Source organism: Drosophila suzukii, chromosome 2L (genome assembly GCF_043229965.1).
Source record: "Drosophila suzukii chromosome 2L, CBGP_Dsuzu_IsoJpt1.0, whole genome shotgun sequence".
Lineage (NCBI taxonomy): Eukaryota > Metazoa > Arthropoda > Insecta > Diptera > Drosophilidae > Drosophila > Drosophila suzukii.
This window is the reverse complement of record NC_092080.1, coordinates 23,305,068-23,331,462: the sequence shown is the minus strand read 5'-3', so window position 1 is coordinate 23,331,462 and position 26,395 is coordinate 23,305,068. Positions and strand designations below refer to the sequence as shown.

Below are 26,395 nucleotides of genomic sequence, written 5' to 3'. Positions count from 1 at the left end.
TTCCCTCAGTTGAATTCCATGAATTAATTTCAGTTTTGCATGTTGTTATTTATTAAAATTTCAGATCGCCTTTTGCCCGTCTCAGACATTTGCGATTCTTAGCGATGCCCTTTCATATGCGCCGCTGAGCTAATTTCAGAAACAAATTCCTTCCCTTGTGATTGATATCTTTGAGATATTTCTGTTTTTTGTGCAACGGAAAAGAAATACGCAGCCTGAAACTTAGAAAAGTGGATTCCGCTAATAAAAGATTTATGTTATTGTTTTGTATGATAATTATTTTTATTTCATTGTGAGTTTTTCTTTTTGCTTTTTAGTTATACATTTAAAAATTCTAGTGTTTGTCATGCTTTACAATTGTAAATGTTTTCTTGTTTCATTTTCATAAATTCAATTGGTTTTTACACATAAATACGTTGGATTTAAATTAATGTTTTTTGTGTTAGTTTACTTGCCCATAACATACAAAGTACAGCTAATTTATGTTTATATTGTTTTCCTTTGTTTTCTTTTTGTTTTAATTAAAATTAAAATCATTCAAATTGATTATCACAGTATTCACGCGAAAAATAAATATGCTTAAAAACTAGTCTACTGTTTTGATGTGGATAGTGTTTAACTTTATAATAATTCGCTAGGAATTCATTATGATGACTTTAAAAATTGTGCAGAGACTGTACTTAAATATTAGTAATACACAAACGTCACATAAACGCATAAGGAAATGGAATTTATTTGCTCCTCGGAGCAAGAAATACCAATTCCTTATGATCTTAAAATGTTGGTGATCAAGCGAACTTCGTTGGGAAATGTTAAGGAGTTCACTTGGACAGCAATATTTTGAATAGACCTTTCAACAGAGTTCCATTAAAATAAATAGCATTAATAGTTAACATAAGCAAACCCCATTTTGTGTAGGAGCCGATACCTATCCGTAGTACAGAATTATGCTAGTATTTGATGTGTTTGCGTTTGCGACTTTGAACCTGCAAGATAATAAGCAAGGGAAGAGATTTCATAAGTAAGGTTATAATAATAAATATAAAATAACTAGCTTAAAACTCAAGCCAACTTTAAAGTGTGAACTTGTTCCTTGAACCATTTTTTGTCTAGATACTGTTTTACTTTTATTAATTTAAAGTGAAAATTAACCTGAAGGGTTTTATATTGCTTAAAATATAAAATGAATATTATTATTTAATGACAAATACACACCTGCTGTTGCTAAGCTTCCTTAGATTTCTCCCGCACATTGCACTGTCTTTGTCCCCGAATGTGACCTCCCTTTGGCCCAATTCCGCTCCCGATCCGTGACCCTTGACCTGACCCCTTAGTGCATCATATAGGAGGACTCGTCGTCATCGGCGCCCGTGGGACTGTCCAGCGAGGGGTTGATGCGCTTCTCCTTCTGCCGGCGGTTGCAGAACCACACGCGCACCACCTCCTTCTCCATTCCCAGGCGGTCGGCCAGCTGGGTGATCTCCTCGGAAGTGGGTTTCTGGTTGGCCAGGAAGGCCTTCTCCAGGGCCCCGCGAATGGTGGTCTCGATGGAGGTGCGCTTCTTGCGGCGGCGTCCGATGATCTCGGGGGTGCTCACGGTGGCCTGCAGGGCCGCAGGATCGAAGACGCCTCCGGTGGCCTGAATGGTGCGATCGGCGTCGTCCAGCCACTTCTGGAGCAGCGGCTTCAGCTTGCACATGTTCTTGAAGCTCAGGTTCAAGGCCTCGAACCGCGAAATGGTGGTCTGCGAGAAGTCGTTGCCGTAGAGCTTGCCCATGGCCAGGCCCACGTCGCCCTGGGTGAAGCCCAGCTTGATCCGCCGCTGCTTGAAGGTCTTGGCGAACTGCTCCAGCTCCTCCAGGTCGGTGGTCTCCTCCGGCGAGGGCTCACCCGCTGCCCGGGCGGCCGCGGCACTGGCCACCGTCTTGGGCTGCGGGGTGGTGGTGCCCGGGGTCATCTGGGTGCCGCTGGTGGGCGTACTGGGGGTCAGCATGCCGCTCAGCTTCAGACTGGCCGCCGAGCTGGGCGGAGTGATCTGCAGGGGATGGTGGTGGTGGTGGTGCTGGTGGTGCAGCTGCTGGGGTGAGCTGGCCGGACTGCGGATCGCAATGGGGCTCCTTGTGGAGTGCGGTGTGGAGCTGCGCGGCTGCTGCTGCGCAGTCATCTTGTGGTTCAGCTGCAGTGGCTCCTCCTGCTGCCTCTGCTGCTGCTTCTGCAGGGCCTGCAACTGCTGGGTGGCCTGGGCCAGGGCCTGCAGTTGGCTCTGCATTAGGAACTGGGCAGCTGCCACCTGGGCGGTCAGTGCCGGGTCATCCTGGGCCAGTCCCAGGGAGCCACTCCTCAGCAGCTCCATGTAGCTGTTGAACTGCTGCGTCAAGGCCACCTGACGCTGCTGCAGCAACTGCTGGAACTGGGCAAAGTCCTGCGGCGACAGGGAGCCGGTCAGCAGAGGATTGTTCATTCCCAGGCCGGCTGCAGCCAGCTGAGCCTGTGGCGAGGACATTCCCGGCAGGGCCAGCAGGGGCGAGATGCCACTTCCCATCGAGGAGGCCACGGCGGCGGCTGCTGCGGCTGCTGCTGCCATGGAGTTGGGTGTGCTGGACCCACCCGAGGGCCCCAGAACAGGGGAGATCATGGGCGCCACTGGCGAGGGCACGGAGATCACCGGAGCAGGCGAGGCATTGGCCGACTTCACCGAGTTCGCCGGCGACTGAGTGCTGTGGCGACTGTTGTCGCTGGTCAAGTTCAGGGCCCCGCCATTGGCGTCCTCGTAGTCCTCCTCCTGCTTGAACTGGTGGTGGTTCAGGTGGTTCAAGTGGTGCGGATTGTGGTGGTGGTGCGCCGGGTGGGGCTGCAGCGACATCAGCTGGCGTTTGGCCTGCTGGTGGGTCAAGGACAAGGCGGGACTCAGGGGAGATCGACAGCGATCGCTCGAGGTGCCGACACTCGAGTTATTGTCATCGCAATCGGAAGCTGTAAAATAGAGAGGAGTTTATGGGTTAGGAAAGTGAAATAGATGGAAAACCCTATATCATATAGATGAAATATACTCCCGGAAAACCCACAACTCTTTTCCCATCAAGAAAGAGGCGTAACCAACTGGCAAAATACCATGGAAAATGTATTTTCCCATCCTCTCATGCTATGCAAAATGAGGACCCCAAGCCTCCTGACCATTTCCCATTCGAATGTCCTTTTGCATAAATTTAGCATAGGCCACACGAGCGTTTTGTATAATTTTCGTTCAATTTCATAGTCCGTTGGCTTTCGGTTTCGAGTGAAAGCCTTTCACGTGACCACCCACCCATCGCAGTGGTTTTATTATGCGAAAACGTCTTCAGCTCCTTTCACCCCCTTCGAGCCCGGTCCATAGTTTACATAGTTCCACCTTGACATCAAATGGAATTCTCATGTTTTCTTTTCATTTCGGCTGACGCTTTTAGCTGCTTTTAAGTGGCATTTTAGCATTTCAAATGCCTGGCCAAGCGATTTGTATAAATTTGCTATTTGTATGCATTTTATTTACCCAGCAAAGGGGAAGGGGAGGGTTTGGGCAGAGGCCAATTGATTTGCAATAATATTTAAATACAAGACGAGTTCATTTTTGAGCTAAAACTGCAAACTAGAAGCCCTGACTTCCTCCCTCATAAATGGCAATCAAAGGAGCTAAACCCTTTGAAGTGGCCCCTGGTCTGTACAGCCCGAATCTCGCATCCCCACATCCTCACATCCTCACATTCCCAAACCCAAACCCATTCCTATTCCCATTCCCCCAACCAATTTCCACATCCTGTCCACTGCAGGCAATTTTTGCATATGTTTGCCTGGGCTACTTTATGACTTGTGCTCGCCTCCTGATGCCTGGTGCCCCATGCCCGAATCCCCAATCCCCCTTCCAATCCCCTTTCTCCGACCCGTTGGTGGCTGGATGTACGTGAATTTGATGACTTATTCGCCCAAGTGGGCGACCCACCGACCACATGGTCATCCTTTTTACATATGCGACCGAACCCTGGCCAGGAACGATTTTTTTCTCTGCTCCTCGGACGGGCTACGTGCGCCCATTTGGTATTCAGATGATGTGCAAATTCGATTTGTATGTGTTGTGTGAATGGCTATCGGCATAGGCGGAGAAGGATTCCTTTTTGAAGGGGTTCTATGAAATCTAGGTTGCTAACATGGGAAACCTTTCTATGTAGCCATCTTATATTTAACCAGAAGATACATTTAAATAGATATTGGATAGTACTTTCGAGAGAGATTTTTGGAAAAATAGGAATTATATTTGAAGGATCAAGAAGATTGGAAAATAGATAGGTATAGATAGGTATAAACTCAAACTTGATTATTCAAAACCCCCTTTGAGCACGCTCCTGTTCCATTTAGCACAACCAATAAAAAAAAGCCAAATGGTCAGTTTGACTGCACATTGAGCTACCCCAAAAGCGCTCCCACATACGGCGGCCGGCATAACGGAATAATTTTTGCATAAAATATATGTAAATATATATGTTCATGTTCGTGAAAGAAATCACAGCAACTGTGTCCAGTCCCGCACACACAGCCACATTCGAGCAGACAGCCTCCCTCACACACATTCGGATTCAAATCAAGCAAAATGCTGTCAATAATGTGGTAAAAAAAAATAAAAAGGGGGCCAGAAAAGGTTGAAGTTGGTTTTTGTTCGGACCGTGACTAACGAAGTCCATGAAATTTGAAAAGTGTGAATTGCAAATTGAACGCAGCCTTCTCCGAGGAACGAGTTATGAATAATAATCGAAGGTTTTATGAATCTATCAAAAATTTATAGTGCACCCAAGGACCGCCATCCACAATGGTTTCCCTCGCTCCTCGCTTTAGGGAACAATTAGGGGGAATTGACAGACCCAATTGTCACCTCAGAAACTACTTAAGAAGCTGTTAAGTCGAAACACCCATTTAATAAGACATCAAAATCAACTTAAAGACGCCCATCGCCCCTTTCCATTCTCCGTTAAATCACAGCCGAAGGGGTTGTGACAAAAGTTTTGACAGGCCATTGTGCGAGGGGATATCCTCCCTAGGAAAACAGACCAACCCTAACCCGAACCAGATATATACACCCTATATATCCAGCGCCTAGCGCGTGGCTGTCGCAGGCAAGGGTTGATATTTTGATATTCCCTCCGGTTTATTGTCTTTTTGTCGAACCGAAAACATGCGAGTGATTTAGTGAAACCGAGAACGCCTGATGTTGCTGCCCCAAGCAGATGTTCCACACCAGAAGTATCTACATATGCATATACTATATCCCTATGAAGTGGACAAATCTCGTAAATCGTTTTCGGACAACAGCTGATGCTCTGAAATGGGGATAATACAAAAACACACTTACCATTCGATTGAAGTGGCGACGGCGAACGCGACAGGCGACTGATATCTGGAAAGAAAAGGGAAAACAAGAATTTTAGACTGGCTAAATTGAGACCACTTAAAGCTGAAAGTAAAATAACACACGTCGCGAGCATAAAACGGAAAATACAACATTTTCCTAGAAGCAAGCACCCAAGTTTACGATACACAAAATCGATATCGATATACATTCTAGCCAGGACTGACCAAATGGCCGGTCCAGACATCGACACCGTTGCCTATAAAAGGATATTTTTATGGACCTTCCTCGAGGGGCAGTCGAAATGGAGCTGAAGTGGAGTTCAAGGAACACCTGGTCCGCGTACGATTTGAATTTCCGAGTTGCGAACGGACAGCATTTGTTGTGCTGGCTGCATTTTTATGTCTGGAGAAATTGAATTTTGTTTGGTCTCGCTGGCTAATTTACGAGTGCAGCGGTGACCTCTCTAGAATGCATTAGAATTTGAGTGCACTTATATTTGGCTATTGTATGACACTTGGGGAAAAGTCAATTCCAGGTTTCTATTAGCAGATTGAAATTCTGTAGTATTGAATTACTAAATAATATTCTGCTCAATAGATGATGTTGATTATATCTTTCTGATTATGTATGGTATTGGTTATACTGCTATTATATTTTATTATTGAAAACCATGCGAGAATCCACGGGGGCATATAGGGCATATAGATTTGGGTTAAATAGTATATGTATATACATCCAAATTCTGTATCCGACCCTATTGTAATCTATTCTAACATTTTAAATTACTAACTTTTGATTTCATTAATAAAGCCCCCTAAAATTTCTGTTTGGTTCTTTTCTAGATCAGATCAAAGATCTAGAGACCTCCTTTCGATTTCTCTACCTGGGATCCTGTTCCCAGTGAATCAGTTTATCTGAAATGGATTTCTTCCCTTTCGCCACCACGGTCTTCCCTCACTTCTGGCACACTTCTGTCGCCTCTTTTGGCCACGCCTTGGCCCGCTAATTAAGCGGCACAACTGCTGCCAGTTCAAGTGGTGTATGTGGCATATGTGCCGATTCAGAATGTATATCGGTTCGGGTTAGGTAAAGGAACATTTTACAAAAACCCGGCGTTAAAATGCCACATAAATTATGTAACTCGGAGGTGGAGAGCCCGGGAAATTCAACACCCTCGCGCGTGTCCAGCACGAGTGAAATGAGCAGCATTTGAATGGTTTTTGAGAATTTTACAGTTTTTGGCAGAGAAATTGCGAAAACCACAGGACACAGGACACAGGCCACCCCCACGAAGAGGCGGCTGGGAAATATATAAAATTTTAGAGAATCGGCCAGCGGGGGTGGCGGTTTATGTTTATATCGATGGCGATGGTCGAAGGGGGATACGAGTCGGATTCATTGGGCTGTGTGGCGCGCACAATTAGTCAATGACCTCGACAGTTGGCTGGCTGGGGGTGGCTTAAACCAACACACAGGCAGTCCGCCAACCGACCAAGTATGCTATATGGTCATCACGTGCGCAGACCGAGACTGACTATCGATTGAGTCGTCGTCGTCGTCGTTGGCGGCGGCGGAAGCTGCGTGTCTTGAACTCTTGACCCCTCCACTTCGGCGGGCCTGGGTTGCTGGAACCCCCGAAAAGTAGCCGAAAAAATAACATAAATAAATAAAATAAAATATAATAGAATGAGGGGAAAGCAAACATAATGTGCGTGCTCTTTGGCCTCCTGTCCTTGCCTGCATATTCGTAGCAAAACAAAACTAGCAAAATCACAAAGAGAGAAAGCTTCAAGTGCGGCGAAATGAAAGCTTGATTAGAGGATTCGAGAGAGTGCCAAACAATTAAGGAGAGCCTTTTGTTCAAAGGACCAGCGTCCTTAGGATTTCTCCAGCTATAGGTCGTACAACATGTTTATATATCTTCTACATTGTAAATAAAACTTGAAAGAACTTCTGATAAATTTAGAACCAGACAATAGTGGTCTAAGAATATTAAAATAAATGCTAGTTAAGGAGTGAAAATAATGAAGGAGAGCCTTTTGTTCAAAGGACCAGTGCCCCTAGGATTTTTCTAGCTATAAGTCTAACAAAGTGTTTACATATCTTATACATTGTAAATAAAACTTTAAAGGCTTTCTGATAACTTTATAAGCCAACAATTGTGGTCTTAGAATATTAAAATAAATGCTAATTAAATATGCAACTAGCCTTTGTAATCTTTTTTAAACAGTTCAACTGGGTCTTAGGTTCCGATTCCCTTTGAAAGTCATCAGCATTTGTTTATCACTTAGCCTGCATTACAAAACAATATTCGCTGCATTTTCGAACGATTTCCGCCTGCTAATTGTAAATCTTAATCGATACTTCATTTATTTCCCTATGGTTCCAAGAAATACCCATAAAAAGTTGAGCCAGCTGACACACGCCCTCTTTCTTGATCGTCTTTTATAGTGGAGATAGGTGATAAGGTGATATTGTAGAGCAACAACAAACAAAAAGGAAAAAGACTGCATGAGCTCATGGACAATGACTAAAAATAATGTTATTATTCAAGTTGGACATTGTCGTCAATTGCCGAGGCCGTAATCGGCCATATATATTAATTTAAAACTGATTGGCGAACCAGTATATTCTGTGGGCCTCGATTAATTTATTAAAATCACCCAAATATGACGTTACTTGTTTACTTTGAGAGGTGGACTTCTTGGAATCTTTGAGGATTGTGCAGGTGTGCAAAACGTTACTTCGATTTTGGTTTGGGCGATAAGCGGTCGCGATAAGCAAATCGCAGTGTACAAGGTAAGTAAACTGCTATAGGAATATCATGAGACATATATTAGCTATCGTTAGTTCTTTAGATTAGGGGAGCCACTTGCGTCACGTGCTCGAAAAGGGGGAACCGACGTACTCCTGAACGAAGTAGTGGAAATTTGTTTAGCGTAAAAAAATCCCCAGTCTATCTCATTAAAATGTTCCATAGTCACCTGCCTATCTGGCGACTTGTATGCGTCAGTTTTACATAATCAATCATAACCCATTCCAAAGTACCCGCCTTGAGCCCGTACCACTTGGTGCACCTCAAGTATGGCTCATCGGAATTATTACGCATATTCCGTAAGCCACATTCGACGACTTTTCTTTTTCCTATATTTGTCATCGAAATGCGCTCTTTTATTGCCCCGCATTTGCAGCGCTTCGAAAACGATAATTGATAAGGTAACAAATTAAAAGTATTGTTTACAGCGGCCAAGCGGTTCCATTGAGTGCCCATCGCCACCAGTATCGGAACCCCTTGCCATCGCCGTGCCTATTTACATGGTCATATTTGTGGGCTGGTTGTGCAAGAAATGCGTCTTTAATAAATATTTTTATGGTCCGGCTTTGTAATACTCATTCGCTAGTTTTGTAGTTCTGTAGCCTGGCACCGCCGGGGTTTTTGAGACCCGTCTTTAAGTGGGTCGCTGGGAGTTAATATTTATGGCGGAGACACCTGTGCCGGTGTTTGTTTTCAATAAGCAGATTGCAGTTTTCTTTGTTCTAGGTGTTGGGCACTGAGTATTGGGATTTTAGTATGTGCAGAGCACCTGACTTGGCAGTCATGGTAATTTTCACGAGGTCTGGCTTAGTAATGCAGTGGTGAATGGAGGACTTTGCACAGGCTTGGGGAAATCGGAAGTGGGTGGTTATTAGTTGGGGTTTTATCGGCGCACATGGGGTTTAATTTAAGAAGGTTCTTATCGAGGACAAGGATTACATTTTTAATTAAAGCCATATCACATGATTATTATATTCATCTTGGTTTGACCAATTTCTGTTTCGTCACAATTTTTTTAAAACTCAATATCAGTCTACTTGTTGGAAGAAACGTGTTTGTTAGAGCTCTTAAATAGATTAAGTAATTGAATATATTTAGAAGTACAACGGGCATAACAAAATTCATATTACAATTAAAATTCTTGGAAACTTAACATAAAATATTAAGAATCTAAGCTTTCAAGCTATTAAATGCCAAATTGTTGGGGAACAAACACAATAGTTTATTGTATATAAAAGTTTAAGGGACAACTCAAAAGTCTAGATGGGTGTACAATATATATCAACGTTATTAATAAAATATGGCATTTGAAAACGTTTATAAATGTATTTAAACACGAACCATTAACTCCAAAAAGTGAATTACAAGATTATAAGCTTTGAAAGCGTTATGTATCACAAAAAGAGTTAAATGAAATGTTGGATTAATTGATATTCTGAACACAAATTATAAGAAAACTTTGGTTATGGATTGGTTTTCTTTAGACGACATAAACTTACATCGATTCTGCATTATGTGAACGGCGGCCTCGCGGGCGCTGGTCGGTGTGGATTTGAGCAAGTCGCGCTTCAAGGAGTTGTTATTATCCTCGGGACTAGCGGTGTGCCAACGTAGCTCCGACATAACCATTTTCACAACTCAGCGGTGCAGATGCAAATGTTTATATGCGATATGTTCGATGTTCAATAGGCACTCTAATGTCACTTTAGCACTGGTTCAGGTCTGATTGTTTGTTATTTGGCTATTTGTTTGTTGTGTGTTTTTGTGTTTTTCTGGAAGCGCCGCTTTCGTGTGGACGCGTTCGTGTCTCGTGTGAAACTGACAACAGAGAAGCGGTCGCAGCGGCAGGATAGCTCTGCGAACTAACGGATAATCGCTCTAGGCCCGAATGTTTGGGTTCCGTTCTGATGATGATGATATGATGATGATGATGGCTCGGTCTCTGTCTCCGTGTGCTCTCTCTTTCTCGCTCTCTCTGCGAGCGCTCTTCCTCTCCCTCTCCCTGTCTATCGCACTCTCTTTGCCGGCGTTTGGGATTTTGAGTTGGAAACTGCTGTGTTTGTTGCACCCCTAAAAAAGCGCTAAGGGTTGATTTGTCCTTTTTTTAACCCACACACACGCACACACATATATAAACACGGGGGTAAAAAACCGACTGGGGAAATGGTGGCGTATACGTGATAAAAAATGCGATACAGCGCTCCACACGTTTAACTGGTTCCACTTTTGCGAGTCGACTGCAGTTGAATTGGAACTTGGGGCAAAAGGCAGAATCGCAGGCAGAGGAGAGAGAGATAGAGAGAGCGAGCCCCAAATAAAGCTCTTCATCGCACTCGCTCTCTCCCTCTCTCTCTCTGTCTCTCTCGCTGGCATTAGAAATGCGTTCCACACCCACACACATTCAGAATCCAATTGGAGTGGAGAGGAGAAGTTCTCGCGCTCTCTCGAATGCGAGTGAATTGTAAACTAACACACACATTTTATGCGCTTTAAAATGTAGTGTGAGCGTGTGTGAGTGGGGGGCTACCTCGTTTGTGGTTCGCTCGTGGGCTCCATTGTTGGGCGTGTGTGTGTGCGCGCTGAAGTAGATGTGTGTGTGAGATGCGTGCGCTTGTTTGAGGCGTGGCTTAAAATTTAAATTTGGCTTTCAAATGGCAATGGATTTTTTATTCGGCCCCCCGCTCTTTGGAGCCGTATGTGTGTATGCATATTATTTTATGATTGGCGAGTCAAAAATGCTGCTGGTGTGTGTGTGCTTGTGAGCTATGTAAAAATATTTTAAAGCTGCGTCGACGTCGACTGCAGCAGAACCCCCTCCCCTTTCCACAAAAAACTCACTTTATATTTGCAGCATTGTCGTCTTCTGATTTCGCTCTTTGTTCTGGCTCCCGTTTCCTCTCCGCTTTCGCAATTTTATTTGCCATTCATGTATGCACACATGTGCGGAGCCCCTACTCCCAAAAAAAAAAGACCCCCATCCACCCACCCATTTTCCCCCGAAAGTTGGCATCTCCTTTTTTGAGCTTGCCACCCACTTGGCAGCATTTTCTTTTCCCTTGGCTTTCTTTGCGTTTGATTCTCGGTCTTGCCAAATTTTCTCTTTTCCCGTTTTTATTATTTTTTAAGATTTGTTTTGGTTTTTCTACTTCGATATGAAACGACATTTATGGTCAAAAATATGAAAGAATCGTTATGAAACAAAGTTACAGAATAAATTAAATTTTAACCCTTACAAATACAAATTAAAATCATTTAGTTGTTAGTCGTTAACCTAACAAATAATTAAACAGTGTGATTAAATACTTTTCGTACAGCACGAAACACAATATTTGGTTTCATTTTGTTTAATCAATTAAATAAATAAAACAAATTAATTGCAATAAAAATATAATAAATGCAGTGCCTTTTTAAAAATTACCGTGACCTGAAAAATCTGACACAAGGGTCAACTTCTCTGAATTTCTTTTTTATGCATATTGAAAACCCAATATTTTTTATATTCCTAAGAAGTGCGACGACAAACAAATTATAATGAAAAAGTCAAATTTTCAAGGCGAGAGTAACAAAATCTTTTCCATATATAAAAAACTAGCCCAACTACCTGACCAATGCAGGGGTAGGCATACAATTTTTTATGCGTAAATCGCTTTGTTATGGAAAGGAATCATAAAAAATTGTTACAAAGTCATAAAAAGTCAAAAATTACAGACAGGTAAGTCGAGGTCGAGTCAGAGGAAGCAGTGACTGCGTCCTGACAAGCGTTTAACGCTTCCATCAATGATAGCCACCTAGGGTTCTGTTCGACTCGGTATAGTTTTCCTTCAGTCCGAAGGATTTCGCGCTCCTAGCCGTCTTTTTTTACGACGCAAACTGGCTCGATTTCCACGTAAATCATAAAAAACATTCGATACGTTCGGTGTCTTAGGATACCGAGTCATTCGAGTCAGTTGGGCAGTCAGAAAGTCGGTTTGTCGGCCAGCATCCTGAGTCTACATGTTAATTAGCCCAAGAGGCATTGGTCCACTTCGACTACTGGTCATCCGTTCTCTCACGTTCGCAAAGAGCTGTTAAAAAAAGGATTTCTGGGGTGCCCTACAGGGTATTGAGGTGATTTTGGGCAAAACTGAGTTGGTATAAAGGTGTACATCCAATATTTTACTTTATTTTTTTTTTTCTTAAAATATAAATGATTGTTAAGGCCTTTGCTTTAATGAAATCCTTATATAAACCTATTGTTAATATTTAAATGTACCTACCAAATTAAAAAATAATAATTAGATGTTTAAAAACTGAGTTATTGTTTCTCAAGAGGAACTATTTATTCTTTTGTTTTAATAAATTTTAACTTTTTCTCAACGTTTATAAAGTATTGTCGGCTTAACAGTGAGTACATTTGAAAAATTCTATCTTCTTATTGATGCTTTATTTTATGCAGGGTATCAAGTCGTCGGGATCGCTCATTTTACTTCGCTGCTGTTGACTTGCTGACCGTTTGACTTTTTTATTTGCGTGAACTCGAACTGATGCTATGTGGCCTACTGTGCGTGTCCATAAAAAATATCAAAACTATTTGTCGGCTCGCCCGCTATCTCCCTCTCTTTCCGGCATTCCCGCATTCCCGCACTCCCCCACCCTTTCGCACTCACCTCACACTGCGAGGCGTCCTTGCGGCCCATCGTAAAAGAAAATTCGTTGCCGAGAATTACTTAAGTCAATGTAGGCAAAGATCATAAAAAGGCAAAAAGTGCAGAAGAGTTGAACCTGGCAAACAACATTTTTATTGGGGCAGCCGGAAAATATTAAAAAGAAAATGGAAAGGGATTTTTCCGTACCCATTTGGAGGGTACTTGGTAAATTGTTTGAGAAAATAATGAAAAGTGAAATGTCTAATGAAGTCGTAAAGTGTTTTGGACCAGCAAACATGTTGGCATGTGTTTGTAGTTTAGTAAGATCTCCCTTTTTGGGGCTTGTTCTTGTGGGTTTTCTGATTTTTAGATTTTAGTGCATTGAATAATGGGAAAAGGAAACTAAACTTGGGCTAACAAGAAGGTTTATATATATTCTGGGGTTACAAGATTTTATGAAGATAGTTTACAGCGAAATTGACATTTTAAAGAGTAAATTGTATGTGTTTCCAAAATTTAAAAAAATCCACCCATATTATATAATTTTCGTCATCAGCAATACAAGGAATAAAAGATATTTAAATTTTTCAGTAAATGTTTTTGAATGTTCCGGTATTCTTAGACTTCCCAATTTTATTTTCATGAATTAAAATTCACTTTTACCATCATTTCTGCACACACTTACGAAAGTCATCTGCCCTTGCAGATTATATTTTTGCACCCTTTCAGGAACTATAAATTTCAGTTGAAAAACTCACCCCCAGTTCAGCGAGAGTGTGTGCCTTAATTAAATTTGTCCCTCATTCTAATCAGCAGCTTACCATCTCCTAAAATCCGCTCACAATTTTGCTTGAAATTATAGGAAATTCGAACTCAAATAACTTGGGGATGGACCAAAGAGGGTAGCACTTCCGAAAATGAGGAGGGAAAAGGAAAAGCTGCAGCAGCCTGTCCTTGGCCCAAAAATATTCATGATCCTTGGCATCGCATTCCCCTAAGGTTTTTTACATATCTCCGATGGCAACTTCAATTCAGACTTTGCCTTTGTTTTGGGTAACATGATGAAGCACCGAATCATCGATATCGAGGATGACATTCAATGACGTTCTTTGATTCTTATTTATGTCCTTACAGAAAATTTCGGTCTGTTTTTTTGGGTAGAAAAGAACAGAAATCAATTGCGTTGTCTGCCTACCTCGATAAGGAAATATTTCTTAAAAAACACACGATAGAGCGAGGCTAAACAATGGAATAGCAAAGAACATGCTACGGTACTTTGCTAGCATTTGACACCCCAAATAGTAAGGACACACATCGGCAGGACCCTCAGGTAGTGAGTACCGAGTCCTGAGATATGCATATACGAGGCGTTTACCTACCCCAAGTGCATTTTTTTCCGCTTTTTATGCAATTTTTAGCATGAAAATTTGAGTTTCCTTCTGTTTGTCTAGGGGTAGTTAGGGAACTTTCTCTGCGTTTCATTTTTTCGGGAGTTTTATAGCGAGTTTCCTTAATTGCGTTCTTTCTTTCCTTACTATTTTGAGTATACCTAGATCTCCGATTGTGGTTGTTAACGGTTTTTGATTTGTTTTGCGCCTTTTTCTCAAAAAACATACTCTCGTGAATTATTTTTGGGACTTATTTTGCGGAAGTTTCCCACGAGTTTTAAGGTAAAAAAACGGAAATTTTTTTGCATGCCTTCAGCTGTGATTTTAGCAGAGGACAGTTGCCTAATGAAATATTGTTTTAGGGTAATTGGAAGGTAGAACATAAGGAACAGAGAAATTCAAATATCGTTATTTAGAAAGCGAGGTTTAGGATTTTTTGATTTTATAAAGATTTAATGGCTTTTAGGAATATATGTACTATCTATCAAAAGTTATAACTTATAACTTATAAGATTAAGATTTGTATCCTTTTCTATTGCGATTACTGATTGAAAATTGATTGATTGAGGATAAATATTATTAAAAAATAATTAAGAAAATACATTTTAAAAAAGATTTTGATATACCATCTAATGTTTTCAGAGGTGAAGTATGAGACCTAAATGTTTAAAAACATAGTTCTTCCCAAAGAAGTGTTTCATTTTGTATTATTATATTATTGTACATTGTACAACTAGTCTCCTCTTTTAAAGAAAATCTTCTTAACTTTAATTTCCATCGCATCAGTTCCTTCTCTACTCACCACTTGGGTCCTGCAATTTCAGGCACTGCTCTAAATCTCGCACATCCTTGCTGGCATTGTTCAAGTGGCCATAGAGAGCAACTGCTGCTCCGGTCAGTTCCAGGACCTTATCCTTTTCCTCCTTCCGCTCCTCCCGCTCCTCCTGCTCCTCCACTTTCAATTGCAGAGGCGACGAAGCATTGTTGCTGGCAATCTGAGCAGGATGCAGCCGTTCGGCTCCTGTATCCTTTGGCTGCTCAACATATTCATCACACGATTGCAACTTCAATTCGAGCGTTAGCTTCTTGTCCTGCATCCTCGTCTCCTCGTCCTGTTCCGAAGGGGGCGACGCGGAGGGGGAGTGGCAGGACACGCGGGCCGAGGAGGCGGGGGAGGACGAGAGGAAGGAGCTGCTGTGATTTGCGCTGACATCGCGCATATTTGTGTCAACAGCAGTCAAAGTTCCATCTTTGTTCTCCCCGGGACTCGTTAGGACGGCTTCATTCGCAGCCCCGGCATGTTGTTGGCTTGGCTCGAATTTAAAGTTGCCAACTGCAAAGGAAAATGCGGAAAATATATTCTCTAAGATTTTATTTTGCTATCCGGTTGAGTAAGTCAGACAGCCTTATTTAAGACATAATTTAATAAAAAGTATACTATTATATTTATGTTTATCCCAATTATAAACGGATTAATTGTAGTGCTTCTATTAAAAAACTTGGAAAACAATTAAAAACGGTTTTGCTTGAATTATAAATTTCTTTATAGGAGTTCATTCATCGATGGCAAAGATTTCTTTCCCAAAACTTAAATTTGATTCTCCAAAAAATTTAATATACATTAATCGACTATTTTAGAAAAAAATGCATTCCTATACCAAACACTCTAGTCGTTAATTTTTCTAATTTATGAAAAAAATCGCCATGACATAAATTTTCTAGAATTCAGCGTGATTAATTTTTTGGATTAAGGTAAGTCATTTCTGTTCTCTATCGATTTATTACTGTGACTGTGCTGATTACAAAATATTTAAAATGATTTATATTTATTTACCCCTTTTGTAACTCGAGCTCCAAGACAACTTGGGTCATGTCATTAAAAAGTACACCATTTTGTATGCCTATATATTCAAATCACTGCCAGCGAACCAATCACAAGCGCAAATCGCTATCTTCGAAAGGGTTGACTTTGGGATTTACATAAGCCTATCGTTATGGAATCACAGCAACCCTTTTATATGACTCACCCCATTTGAATAAGCTTCCCTCTCTGGTGGGCCATAAAAAAGGGGTTGATTTACATAAAAAACGGGCGGGCAGTGTCGGGCCTTCATTTTAATATTTCCCCCCGGGGTTGATGGCCCAATACGCACACTCCTGGAAATATGCTGATAACGTCATATTTCCCTGGCTTTTGGTGTGGAGAAGTGTTGGGAGGGGATACACCGGAGGGGGGACTCTTAAAAAAGCAACCAACCGGGCACATTTCATTGGTTGAAGAGCCCTCTCTCGGCATGTGGCCCAAAAAAGAACGGGGAAATATGAAAAATATTTTCATGGCAAGGCGTTGAAATGTCTCCGGGTAACTGATGCTTGAAATAACGGCAGGACATCGCCATCATGTGTTCACTGAGTCCTGTTCCTGTTGCTGGGTAATTTCTGTGCTCAGGAATGCCACTAAAAAATGAGTCACATGGATGGGTTTCAAGTGTGAAAGTTTTCTGAGGGGAAACAAATTAAAAGGGGAAGTCCAAAATGTTCAGGAATGTGTGATATTTTAAAAAGGGATAGATAACCCTAAGAAATAAGATTAAGATTGGTAATACTATAAAGCTTTGTAGATATAGAAAGCGTTGAGGGTTTCAGACTTAACTTTTGGTTCAGGTTCATAATCATGAGGCAAATACCTTTAATCTACGCAATCTTTTAAAACCAGACTTACCACAGAGATAAATCTGAAGTAACCAAAGTGTCCTTTGTCATTATACTTTTTTCTTGCGTTTCCAAGAACTCCCTTTCATTTAGTTTTTTATCGCAAGGTATTCAGGATCTGCGATATTTCAGGATTTCAATTTCTCGCTTCAGCAAACAAATCTCTGCCTGTTGCGCAACCTGAATATCTTAGGAAAAGGTAAACTTCTGAGGACAAGCCGACAGGGATATAATAAGGATAACTGCAACTACAAACGAATTGCAGCATTAAACGAAAGGCAACAAAGAGTCCAAAAATTATTAGATTTTTTACCGTTTGACAGCGCATTTCAATTGCACAATTACGAGGAAGTGGCAGCACCGAGAAAAGGATCCTCCTACGGTCATAAATTTCTGTCAGCCAGCACTTTAATTGAGGAGCTATCGGCGGAGAGACCTGCCCGAGATCGATGTCCATCCATCTCCCTTCCTCCGCCGAAGGCCAGGTGTAGCCGGGAATCAAAGGAGGTGTTGCTGGGGTCCAGAAGGATTCTATACCGCAATACAGGAGCAGTCGCACCATCGTCGTGGGAACTGCACATTGCGCAAAGGACAATGGATCGAGCTCACCTAACCAAGTGCAATTTGGCTTTTGTCCCCTGGCAACTGCACCACACCCGCTGCGATTTTCGGCACACAAAGTGTAACTGTAACACTGGCCAAGAAGACCGAAGAAGAACCCGGTTCTAGACAATAGCGGATCTGGAGAATCGGGAAATGATGATCACCAGCCCTTTGTGATCACTTGGCTACGCACCAAAAATAAGCGAAACAAAACGGCAGCACAATGGGCAAAGTGATTATTGTTGCGACTTTTGCTCTTTTGTGTATGCGAAACGTGAATTTATTGCTTCTTCTTTTGCGACTTTTTATATAGTATCCAAGGTATTATAATATGGGTGGGATAGTCGAAACAGCGCAGTGGGAAACATGGGTACGATTTTCACATACTTTTTTTTTCATTTTTGGATTTCTACGTATGCTCCGTTTTATTAATTCCTTAATTAATATTATGAGTAGAGTAACTAAGTAATTAATATTATGAGTAGAGTAACTAAGTAGCCTTTTTTTTAAACGTCCAAAGATCTTAGAAGGTGTTGTATTCTCTGTCATACGACGTTTATATAGTTCGCAAATCTTTCTTAAAAAACTGTTCTTAAACGTATTTTTGGTAGCTATTGACTCTGTTCTTTTGAATAATCGTTGAATTCAAAAATTTCCACAGCTCCATGATGGACAGCATGATGATGAGCCTTGACGAGATCATCAAGTCAAATCGCATTCGCCAAAAACCAAAAGAGAAACGTGGTGCTCCCAAAGGAAATCGTCGTGCTGGGGGAAAACGTTTGATCGGGAAAACATCTCCAGTAAATGGATCTGGAAGGGTTCGTAAATTCCGCAAGAGGACTGGAGCCACTCAGAAGATCAAGTTCTCTCGAGGCAACGGGACTAGTGGAGGAAAAAGACCCACTTCCCTGATGGTTTGCAATTTGGACTACGGCGTAAACGATGCGGATATTATGGAACTGTTCAATGAAAATGGAACGATGAAGAAAGGGGCTGTGCACTACGACAGCTTTGGTAACTCATTGGGCACCGCCGAATTGGTATTTCAAAATAGCGATGATGCCATGAGAATCCTAAAGAAGTTCCACGGGGTTCGTTTGGACGGACGTCGATTGAAAATACATCTGGTTCTGACCACTCCCGATGTCAAGCCTCAGCCATTCAAGTATCGTCCTTTCAAGCGCTCTTTTAAGCGTGCTCCTTTGAAGTCTCGTAACATCAACCACAGTTTTGGAGATCTTGATTCTATGCCTTGGGACAGCAGATTGGGATCGAATTCGAACTATATGCAGGAGCCCGACAAAGATGTCATTATGGGGAGCTGGTTGCCGAACTGGACTCGTTTCTGAAAGTCACAAATGTTTATATACCTCATGTATATTCAATACTCTTAACCAGGGAAAACTTTTCATGGTACAGATAAATGTATTGACCAAGTAATACACGAAGAACAATTGACTTTGCATACGATTCTAACGATCTTAAAAACCACTTCACTCAACATATATCAATAAAAAATCGATCACAAGGTCCCACCATTGCACTGACATGTTTAATACTTTATCCATAATAACTGTAGAAGCATAAATTATAATACTAACATAATATTGACATATACTTTTTGTTTAATTAAATTTCTCTTTGTTTAATTATGATCTCTCTTTTGTCATACACATGATTAATGTTTCTCTTTCTTTTCTTGAACCCGCCCAATGCATGTAGACAGTCGAGCCATGCATAAAATACACTGGCAGCAATTCTTCGGAGCTTGGCGCTCATTTAAATAACGGTGCGCTCTGTTTAATGCGCTTTTGGCACGCAACTTGGGTTTTTTTTGCATACACTGAGCACAATTAGCGCTTATAATTCGCAGTGCGTTCGCCCCCGTCCCTCTCCTCTTGGCTTTTGACGCCCCCGCTTTTTACACGCCTTTCTACACTTCGCTGCTTGTTTGCATAAATTTCGTGCCAGGCACTTGCGCCCCACTCGCCCCGTCTCTTTCCCTTCCACACTTTGCATGTGCAACCGCTCGAGACGCCCGACTTGCCTCTCTTTCCCGCACCCGATCCGCCGCGTTTTTGCGTTTTGTAATTGCAGTTATTTGGCCCAAGACGCGCATTATAAAAGCAAACATCAGCGGGCCGCAAAAAATGGTCTTAAATTGCGTAAACTCATATTAAACACATATATTTAATTTAATTTTTATTTCTATTGCATTTAAATTTTGCTTAGCACCGCTGCAAATGAAGTGAAAATGTGTGGCAAGACCATAATTATAGTGGATTTTCAATCGCTGTCTGTGGAAATTATAGGCTAAGGTTGATATGTTTGAGACAGCGAAATAAATAATTCATTTGGTCTTAATTGAAAACTAATGGTTTTTCATATGAGGGTTTTTAATTGTTATAATAACTGCAACTATTTCTAGAGATGCGGTATTTTCTGTAAGAAAAAAATGGACTTTCTCCGCTTATAAAAAGTATATATTGCCAAAACTACACCCATTCCCACGCTTTCACAGAACCCGCAATATTCTGCCATTTTTTAATGGGTTTTTATGTAGTTTTCCCATTTTTGCAAAATTTAAAATCGATGTTTCCCAAGAAAACACTCGACTTGATGCTGGTGGTAATAAAATCCTTTTTATTTATGTTTCAAAAAAATACGTTACGAAATTGTGCAAAAATGGCAGAAATAAATTCAAGAGGTTAAATGTCACCTAAGCGGATTCGATTTTCGTTTTTTGTCACCCTGAGATTTTTCAGGCAATTACTTTCCGATTTTTAGCACATTTTTACCAAATTTTGAGCGCGCAAAGTAAAAAGGAATTTCAATGGCAGCTGCTCATGACGCACCAAAGGGGTGGAAAAGGGGCGACCATTAAATGTGGGCATGGCTCTAAAATGCGAAAAAAAAATCAAAACCCATATGTACATGAAATTTCAACCCTATTTTGCATGAACATGAATGATAAGCAAAAAACAAAGTTTTGAAACTCCCGAGGGCCAATAAAAAATTGTTTGAAATAATAAAAAGTGGATGGGGCACGGAGGCTATGTATCGGAAGAGATATCAATGTGATCATCGCAGAACAAAATCGAAAGCAGCGCGTGCGGGGAAAGGATGCGCCTTTCGCTCGAGTCCTTAAACCAAGCGTGCTGCGCATGCGCGCCTTGTTTGTTATTGTGCCCGTTGTGTAACCCAATCCCCGGATCCCCGTAAGGGTTAGCGATCGAGAACCCTGCTTTAAAATTGTTCGAGTGAGTCGCCGATGATTTTTGAAAACAGAGAATGTTTTGTCGTCGTCGCTAAATGTGGCGGAACTTGCAGCTTCCAATGGCAGGGCATCGCATTTATCATCATTAAAGGCGGCCCGGCACACGCATATCGTCGTCGATCGAATATCCTGGCCCGGGATCCTTTCACTTTTGTGCCAAAGGCTTGTGGCCACTGCGGGTCGCAGCTGCTCTCCCTCTATTTGTTTGGAAATTAAATTTGACATGCAAACATTTTCACATTTTCCCCTTTTTTTGGTTGGGGGTGTCACACGTCCTGCGAAAGGATTTCGATTTCGCTGGGTTCTCAATTCAAATTCGAGCTGTCGCCGCTGACTTCCTTGTAACACGATACTCGGAGTGAAAGTAATTTGCGACAAATTTCCACATTTTCCATTTCCATGTGCACACACACACCATAAAAGTGAAAGCCATGCAAATGCCTCAACAGCTGTTTTTCGACTTGGAAAATGGTTTTCGTCTGGCTATGCGGCAAATGCCGTCGAAAATTTGTTAGCTAAAAATGTTAACAAGCGAAATTAATGAGCCCTGCAACATGAACAAGAAAATATTATTTACGTTTCCATTTTCCTGCAATTCTTCTTTTTCAGAGCAAAAAGTTATTAATTTAGATGCCTAGTCGAGATATGTGTTAAGTGAATAATTATGGGGTGGCCGCGAGGGGAGTGGCTGTGACTCGAGTGAGTAGAAAATTGAGTTTCAAAAGTTGGCAATAATAAAAAATAATAATTATAATTAACTAACCTGACTTCTAGTTTAGTAAGCCAATAAACGCCTGCCTCTTAAACCGTTAGATAATATGTTATAACCTTGCTGAGGGTATAATGATTTTAGTCAGAAGTTTGCAACGCGGTGAAGGAGACGTTATAGGATCGATCGGGTAATTAATGTCAAAATAATACAAGAAAGTTATATTTCGGCACATACAGTAAACTGAAATGGAACCTTATCTTACAATTTCTGTTATTAGTTTTTAATTTTCTAAAAATCGGAAAGGTCTGTACATGCAATGCTCCCACGGGAACAGCCTGCAAGGGTATACAAAAATCGGACTGCCAAAGCTGGCTTCCTTTCTGGTTTTTATTTAATATTAAAACCAATTTTTTTAAAGTTAAAAGAACATTTTGCTAAATATACTATTTAACTAAATATTCATTCTTAGCTTCAACTTATCTTGCTCTTGTTTTAATTATGACCGTTGAACTGACCCCTCAAATAAACCTAGTACCTGCATATTCGAGCATTTACTCATATGCTCATTCATTCATTTATTTATATGGAAAGTATCAACCTGTCTGCATGAAATTGCACTTTCCTGCTCAACAATAAATCCCCGGAATAATAGCCCTGAAAGATGTTCCATTAAGGAACCCGCACAAACACTTTCCCATGCAAATTCGCCTTAAGGTGATTTTGCATAAGATTGGGCTGGAAAACAACCCTAAGAAGTCTGGGAACATTTTGTGGGACCATCGAATGAGGCAATCTCACCTGCAAATGCAGGGAAAATTGCAAAACCAGGTAGTCAGGATGCAAGGACAACTTTCACTGGATTGCCTTCCACTTGAACGGATATTGCTCTAAGGAGTACGAGAACCGAAAGGATCCGAAACTCATTTCGCATTATCCTATTGATGAGCACTCATTATTATTATTATTTGTGCTCTTTGAATATGCAGCAAGGTGTGTTCTGGGACGTGGGAATGTAAACAAGTCGCCTGTCTTGGGGGAGTTTTCTTCTGATCTTGTGTTATTTTTTTGCAAAGGATTTTCCTCAACAGTGAGCTCCCAGCACTTGCTGTGCCTTCCATAAATTAAACGAAATTTAATTGTATTTCGTACATAATAAAAACCCAGGAAGGGAATTGCCGGCACCCTTCCTCCAAGATGATACCCATCTTTTTGATGTTTTTGGATTCAATTTTTCTACCCGAACGGATATTGAGCCAATGATTTTATTCGATTGTCTAGGGCAGTCGGTCAATGCTGCAACTGGGAAATGGAAAACACGGAAGTGCACAAGTACATAAATTAAATGATGCCCAATTGTCGAGGATGAAAGGGAGTGCAGGTGTCCAGGCAGCCATACAGGTCCTTACTATGTTGGGTTTGGAAATCTGCAAATTGATGGTCAAAGAATGTCTAAATAAATCAACTGTCATGACTATAATAATATCTATTACTTCTTTTGATGATCTTAAACCCAAATATCCTACATAAACTTCGGTTTTAATGATGGAACTTTCTTGAATCACGCTTTTATTTAATTTTCATTTGATGAAAGACATTAATCCACACTCTTGGAGCATTCAACTATCTGTAACTCAGCTGGCTGTCTTTGTACCCGTAATATGCACAAACATTTTGCCCCACATTAGTCATGGTAATTGCCAGCAATAATTGCAATAACAATTAGTACAATTATTGCAATTTACTTGGCTCCTATGTGAGTGTGCTTTTGCGTATGTGAGTTTCTGTAATTTTCAATTTGCAAAAACCAAACTCATTATTATTTGCACACTTTTTGAAATCGAAAGAGCCGCGGCAAGCTATTTGAATTTCATTACAATCCCCTCTGGCTCCAAGCAATCTAAATAAATTTCAAATATTTCCATTTCGCTTTGTTAGTTGCCTTAGTTTTTCGCACTTTTTCCCCCATACAACACGCAATTTTTTCTCCCTCTTCCTCTGCCACAAATTTCCATATCTTTATGCAAAAAAAAAGAAACTCGTTGCACTTCATAAATTTTTTAACTGGCTGTGGCAGCAGAACCCCCTAATTAGCTTTACAGTTTTACTGGGGATGCGTGCCACAGTCAATCCGAGTAAAAAAAACCAAAGAGGCAAAAACAAAGCGAAAAATCATTGAAAAATGCTTTCAACTTTGCCGCTGCTGAAATGTGGCAGCCAAAGATCAAAGTCAAGGATCAGAAATCTCGGCTCTGTTCTTGTCTTGTTATGATGATTTCTTCGGCTGTCTTCTCCTCGTCTCAGTTAGCCAATCCATCCGTCCATCCAGCCAATCCATCCATCCAATCCATTCATAATAATGCGAAAATCGGCAACAAAAGTTAAGAAAATCAAAAGCGGCTGCGAAAAGAGCAAAGAGGGGTAAAGGCAAAAAAATTTGCTCAGCTTGAAACAAAAGCCGCTAAACAAGTCCGTTTTGAGGCCCCAGCACAACTCGGTGATCTTCTGACAGCGTTAAACATGCTACAGAAAAAACATTTTTCTCTGCTTTTAGTTGACATTCATCTTGGACTCAGTCTCACAGTTCGAGATCCCGAAACAATCCCAGGCTGTCTCTAAGCTCGATTTAAAACAAATTGACATTGAAATTCTAAAAAAATATATATAGAAATGCCCCAAGATAAAGCGGTGAGATCGCCACTTTTATCAATATCATCTTGGTTGTATTTATTGTTATGAAAAATAATAATATGGATTATTTGAAAAATTAATATTAAAATATTCTTTTTTTAACATTTTTATAGTTTTTTATTTTTGAACATATAAGTGCTTTTTCTTTGGTTATATTGATACTAAAACTGTTTTCAAGCTCCATTTTAATTACCACCCAGAAGCCTACGATTAATTCTTGCCAAGATTAGCTACTAACACTCGACTAAACTACAGTTATCCTAGATAATCTACGCTGACGAGTGGAAAATATTTTTTAATGGAAGCAACAATCAAAACACGAAATGTACGCAAATAAGCCAAAGTTGTAATTTTTCAATTGAATGAACAGCGGCAACAGCATTTTCTTTTTCGTTGTAAAACGCACGCATATTCGCAGTCAGGGTTAAATTACCAACAAGTTGTCTAGGGAGGGGGCTGGGTAATTAGCATGCATTGCGATTAACATATAATTAATTGCAGGTAGAATACAAAAAAAAAGTACTGCAGCAACGGCAACAAATTATATTTCCCTGCAAATTGCTACAAAAACAAGTGAGCTTGCCGCCAGAACTACAACAAATAATTATCAGCGACGTCATCTAAGCGGCGATCGCATGCAAAATACATTCCCTGGGTGCAAAATATCGCAGAGAACACGAAAAGAGTGCCAGAGGTGAGCTGGGATCATCGGCAGATTAAATACCCTTAATGGGTATTAAAAATGTCAAACAGTTTATATTTTATATTTGCAGTTATTCAAAATTTATAGGTCAAGTACTTATATTGTAAAACAAAATCTTCAAAAAGCCCTTTAACGTTTTCTTAAGACTTGTTGTAAGTAAAAATAGTTGGAATGGAATCATGTTTATAGGTTTCTTGGAACAATAAATTACTTGTTTTAATAAACAACATAATATAAATATATGTATTATATTATTACAATGCAATTTAATGTTAAAAATTAAGCTCAAGACTGTAAAAAACCAAGTTTTTTCCAAATTTCGTGACAAACTCTTTGGTAAAACGTTAGATACCCGTCCATAAAAACAGTGTATTTCAGATAGCAACAGGTGCAATGCATTGCGCACTAATTAGTTGCACAACAGACCGAAAAAACAACAAAAGATACGCAAATATTTGTTGCTGTTTCTGCTGCCTTCATAACTGAGCCGAGCTGAACTGAGCTTTTGCAATTGAGACTTGGACTTGGAAAAAGCGGCGATGTCGATGCGGCATTTGTCTGCAGGCGCATAACAGTTTGTCTCGGCAAAAGTTCAATTAACGCATATTCATAGAGGAATACTGCCAGATAAAGAGAGTTATGGGGGCGGGGAACTGCGGGGACAATCCACTTAAGTGCTCAAACAGGCCAGAACGTCTGCGAATCGAAAGACTGAGGCAACGAACCTCGCTGGCATCTTTCCAGAGCTGCCATGGGCGGGGAGATATAGAACCGGGGGGTGATCATTGTGGAGCAAGCAATCGGTTTCCAGCACTGTGGCATATGCAAATTTCCCTATAAATCAGCTGAAATCTATCGATTCAATGCCATATTTCCCTCTCTCCAGCTGTGATCGCGAAATGAAGTTCTCAACGGCAATCGGGCCAAAAGCGTTCAATTAGCTGACCCCGGGGGGTGCCACCAGCCACCAGCCACCAGTTGGGGCAGGCCAAAATGCACTGGAAACATTTTGGCTATTAAATTATATAAATTATATAAATTTAATTTTAAATATGTTACTAAATGAATTTAGAAACTGAGATAATCTAACAAATTTATAACAAGATGTGAGGAATTAAATGAAAATCATTGATATTTTCCATTCTTTTAATTACAAATAGACTGCAAGAAATGGTCTTGTAATTTGTAAACATTTTTGTTGAAAGTTTAATAATATTCTCTTATCTAATATTATAGAAATAAGTCAAACGTTAAAAATATTTTGTTGGAGTGGCATATTTAAATTTGAATCTTATTCCCAGTGCACTTATACTCCCCTAGATTCGCGGTTTTTCCGTTTTCCATTTTATTGTCATTCTATATTGGCCAGCGACTTGCACTCATATTTTTTATTGCCTCTTAAAGGTGGCACCCCTTCGTCCCCTATCGACTAGGGGCCGCACTTTACCTGGGGTAATTAGCAAATGTTTAATTATAGTCCACAATTCGCTCGTTG

At 40.8% G+C, this 26,395-nt stretch overlaps 2 protein-coding genes across 3 annotated transcripts in view; one reads left to right on the top strand and one right to left on the bottom strand.

Moving 5' to 3' along the window:
- Positions 1-272: 272 nt before the first annotated feature.
- nub (nubbin) overlaps positions 273-26,395 on the bottom strand; it is a 45,167-nt gene continuing 19,044 nt past the window's right edge. The window contains exons 3-6 of one of the 2 annotated variants that reach the window (XM_017080369.4): positions 15,005-15,535; positions 5,375-5,419; positions 1,216-2,973; positions 273-986 (exon numbers count right to left, since the gene is read on the bottom strand). In XM_017080369.4, the coding sequence (XP_016935858.3) occupies positions 1,331-2,973; positions 5,375-5,419; positions 15,005-15,535 (2,219 nt within the window). In that variant the 3' untranslated portion in view covers positions 273-986; positions 1,216-1,330. Of the gene's footprint in view, positions 987-1,215; positions 2,974-5,374; positions 5,420-9,688; positions 10,434-15,004; positions 15,536-26,395 lie in introns of those variants that run through there. The other variant, XM_017080370.4, reaches the window with a different exon arrangement.
- Positions 18,004-19,067, top strand: Ref2 (RNA and export factor binding protein 2). Its single transcript, XM_017080372.4, has 2 exons — positions 18,004-18,124; positions 18,179-19,067. Exon 2 carries the CDS (start codon positions 18,183-18,185, stop codon positions 18,867-18,869), a length of 687 nt encoding a protein of 228 aa, XP_016935861.3. The 5' UTR covers positions 18,004-18,124; positions 18,179-18,182; the 3' UTR covers positions 18,870-19,067.